The sequence below is a fragment of the Accipiter gentilis genome, chromosome 18 (genome assembly GCF_929443795.1).
Source record: "Accipiter gentilis chromosome 18, bAccGen1.1, whole genome shotgun sequence".
NCBI lineage: Eukaryota > Metazoa > Chordata > Aves > Accipitriformes > Accipitridae > Astur > Astur gentilis.
Window position 1 is genome coordinate 6,863,189 of NC_064897.1, and position 3,955 is coordinate 6,867,143.

General features: G+C 48.2%; 1 protein-coding gene across 1 annotated transcript; it reads right to left on the reverse strand.

The window, feature by feature from the left end:
* Nucleotides 1-1,046: 1,046 nt before the first annotated feature.
* Nucleotides 1,047-2,693, reverse strand: KCNA1 (potassium voltage-gated channel subfamily A member 1). The gene has a single exon (XM_049821437.1). It carries the CDS (start codon nt 2,661-2,663, stop codon nt 1,188-1,190), a length of 1,476 nt encoding a protein of 491 aa, XP_049677394.1. The 5' UTR covers nt 2,664-2,693; the 3' UTR covers nt 1,047-1,187.
* Nucleotides 2,694-3,955: the final 1,262 nt, after the last annotated feature.

Here is a 3,955-nt window from a genome sequence, read left to right on the forward strand (position 1 = left end):
TCTATCAAGCACTTTTTTTTATTTTGTTTTTATTGTTATTATTATTATTATTGTTATTATTATTATTATTATTACTGAATTCATGCATTAATTCAAGTTACACCTTAATCAAATAGGCCATAATGCTGAATATTTGAACATGCTTTGATCTCCAAAAGTTATTGTTCCCATTTGACTAACATACGCACTTAAATACAGTACTTCAAATTACTAGTCAACGATTTAATAAATTAAGGAGTGCACTTCTGGTGAATGCAAATCAAAAAGAAAAAGAAAAGAAAAGAAAAAAGAGAGATAAAGGACCTATTTTTAGAAGATTCAGTTCAAACGAAAGCTTATCCGCTATTGTCTGAGGTAACGTTTCAGGCATGCGATTATAAAATAAATAGTATCAAATTCAAACATGCTTATATTAAACTCTATTGTGCTATCTTGCAACAGAGGGGCTTAAAGTTTTGTATCCAGTTCTGGACAGGGAAAAGAAAAAGTGTGTTTAAATCATCTGCACGTAAGAGAACTTAGCAGCATTGCAGATGTTTTGTCTTCAGTTTTGTTTCTTATATTCCTTTTAGAACAGTTCTTCTATGGACAGCAAAAGAGACCAGGCTTAAGTATGTTTTTAATAAGGTGCTGTGTGGATCTGTAGATTGGAAGAATGGAATCTTTCACATAGGGAGTGGAAGGAAAGTTTGCGCTCCTTCATAAAAACCATGGCAAATGCTTGCTGCAGGTTTTTGCTAATCTTTTTTTTTAAAAATTATTATTATTATCTGATGCACTTTCTTGCAACTGTGCAGTTTTGCAGAATATTTTTACTGGAATCCATGCATATGCTTTATAGCTCTAAAAACTGTCTTGCTTAGTTTAAGTTAACTTCATCAACCAAAAAAAAAAAAAAAAAAAAAGGGAGATGGGAGAGGAAAAGTTTAGGTCTAGCGTTATACAGCTTAAAACTAAATTAGTTCAAACGGTTATCGTTTACCAGGTGGAAAATGCTTTTTAAAAATAAACAAAACCTTATCTTTCATGGATCCTGGAAGCTTCTTTATCGCTGAGCAAAAATTCGCAATGCAACAATGCATTTACGAGGTAAATAAAGCATTCAAAGACTATCAGTAAAGCATCTACAAAGTGTGACTGTGTCACTAAAGTCTTCAAGCTGTGAGTGGGGATTTTGGTTTTTTTGTTTACACATCAGTCAGCAGCTTGCTTTTGTTAACGCAGTTTTGGTTGGCTACAGTGCAGTTGCCAGTTCTGAGATTAGCCTCTCTAAAATTGTCTATGCTATTATTCATATCCTCTTCGATTTCCATGTACTCAGATTTGCTGATTGTGGAGGAGCTGCGGCGACTGAGATCACTGTCAGATGCTAAATTAGGGGAGCTAACGTGAAGTAACTGAGCCTGTTCTTCCCCTTCTGTTTCTCGGTGGTAGAAGTAGTTGAAGTTGGACACGATGACAGGTACAGGCAGGGCAATTGTCAGCACACCAGCGATGGCACACAAGGAGCCTACGATTTTGCCTCCAATTGTCACAGGGTACATGTCACCATAGCCCACAGTGGTCATGGATACCACCGCCCACCAGAAAGCATCAGGGATACTTGTGAAATGAGACTCAGGTTCTTCAGCCTCAGCAAAATACACCGCACTAGAGAACAAGATCACCCCAATGAAGAGGAAGAAGATTAGTAAACCTAGCTCTCTCATACTCGCTTTGAGGGTCTGTCCCAAAATCTGGAGGCCCTTAGAGTGCCGGGAGAGTTTGAAGATTCGAAAGACTCTTACCAGTCTGATGACTCTCAGGATGGCCAAGGAGGTGGCCTGCTCTCCTTTCTGAGTCCCCTCCCGCTCGGCCATCTCGGTGCCCAGGGTGATGAAGTAAGGGATGATGGCCACAATGTCAATGAAGTTCATGATATTCTTGAAGAATTCAGTCTTGCTGGGGCAAGCAAAGAAGCGTACCACCAGCTCGAAGGAGAACCAGATGATGCACAGGGTCTCCACGACAAAGAAGGGATCTGTGAAGATGTTGGATTTGTAGACCTGGGTGGTGTTGTCAGTGCGATGCACTGTATACTCCTTGTCCTCCTTCAGCTCAGGTAACGTCTCTAGGCAGAAGATCACGATGGAGATGAGGATCACCATGACAGAGACTATCGCAATGACCCTTGCAGGCCCAGAGCTCTCTGGGTACTCAAAGAGGAGCCATACTTGGCGCTGGTACTCCCCCTCCGGCAAGGGTCTCTCCTCATCTTTGATGAATCCTTCATCTTCCCGGAACTTCTCCATGGCCTCCTCACCCAGCTCATAAAATTTGATCTCCTCAGAGAACATGTCCAAGGGCACATTGACCGGCCGGCGAAGCCGCCCCCCAGACTGATAGTAGTAGAGGATGGCATCAAAGCTGGGCCGATTCCGGTCAAAGAAGTACTCGTTGCGCAAAGGGTCAAAGTACCGCATGCGCTTCTTGGGGTTGCCCAGCAGAGTGTTGGGGAACTGGGCTAAGGTCTTCAGCTGCGTCTCAAAGCGTAGTCCAGCAATGTTTATCACTACGCGCTCACAGCACTCATGGTCATCGTGGGCAGCGGGCTGGTAGCTATCCTGGGGGTGGCCAGGTAGCGCAGAAGTCTCATCCATGTTCTCTCCAGCCATCACGGTCATGGTGGCACACGGGAAGGGGGACCCAGGGGCAGGGGAGGAGAAGTGAGGGAGAGGGACTTGAGAGGGGGGAGGAGGATGGAGGAGAGCAGAAAGCCCCAGGGCAGTTCAGGGTTGGGGGGGGGGGGGGGGGGAGGCACAAAGTCCGCAGGGAGGGATGATGAGTCGGGGTGGAGAGCTGGAGGAAGGGATGGACAAGGAGCCTAAAGGATGGAAATCTCCAAAAGGGGAAAGGAGAGGTGGGATGAAGGGAGAGGCATCAGGGATGATGGGAGGGTGAAGAAAGAGGGAAGAAGTACCTTTAGGGGGGGAAGAGGGCAGGTAAGGTGAGGGGTCCTGTCCCCCAAGCCGGGAGGCTGAAGGTCTATGGAGTGTACCCCCAGGCTGGGGTCCCCTCCCCAGCCGTCTCCTTTTGCCTTTAACTCGATCCGTCCACTTTTCTTGCCGACTCGACCATCGCCGCGGCTGCTGTCACGAAGTTACCCACGCACACACACACACACACACACACATACACACAAATAAATAAATAAATAAATAAACGAATGAATCACGGGGCGGCTGGGAGACGAGTCCTTGCAATGCCAACTCAGCAAATTTCCATCGCCTGCCCCCCCCCCCCCCCCCCCCTCCCCTTCCCACTGCCCCGGTCCTCTCCTCTTGTGCGCTGGGGAGGGAGGGATGGAGATACTCTGCTTTTGAAGGCATAAAGCTCACTTGCAGGATGGAGGCTGCCAGGGAGGAGAGAATCATAATAAACCAGCCCCCGAGCCCCACCACACACACACGCTCAGGCGCAATGGATTGGCTTTCACACCAGCAAGAATATCCCGCTCTGCCCACTACGGCAGCACATGCGGAACCCTACGCCGTGTTCCCACGCAGCCCCGGACACGCACCGGGGCCTCCGAGGCAGAAAAGGGCCGATGTGGACCCTGCGGTGCCCTGAACGCGTCGGGAGGGCTTCCCAGGCAACTTCAGCGGGGTCAGCTCCTGCGATAAATCTCCTGACCACCACGCTCCCCACTTCACAAGGCGGTGGAGACTTAGCTGAGCACTGACAACTTCATCACACCAACGGGGGGGGGGGGGGTTAGGGGAGGGGGAGCAAAGCATCTTCTCTCTTGCTTTGCAGCAGCTAAACACAACTGAGAGAGAGACAGACGAGGGGAGGGAGCTCGTCATCCCAGACCCAAACTGTCCAAAATAGAGTCCAACAGCGCGGGGGGGGGGGGGGTGCGGAGAAGGGGTTTTTCCTTACCTGCTCCGAGGGAGATGCGCCGGTTAGGAGTAGG

Bases quoted from the DNA above. Each gene is read 5' to 3' on its own strand.
- KCNA1 (XM_049821437.1), bottom strand. From the start codon at position 2,663: ATGACCGTGATGGCTGGAGAGAACATGGATGAGACTTCTGCGCTACCT.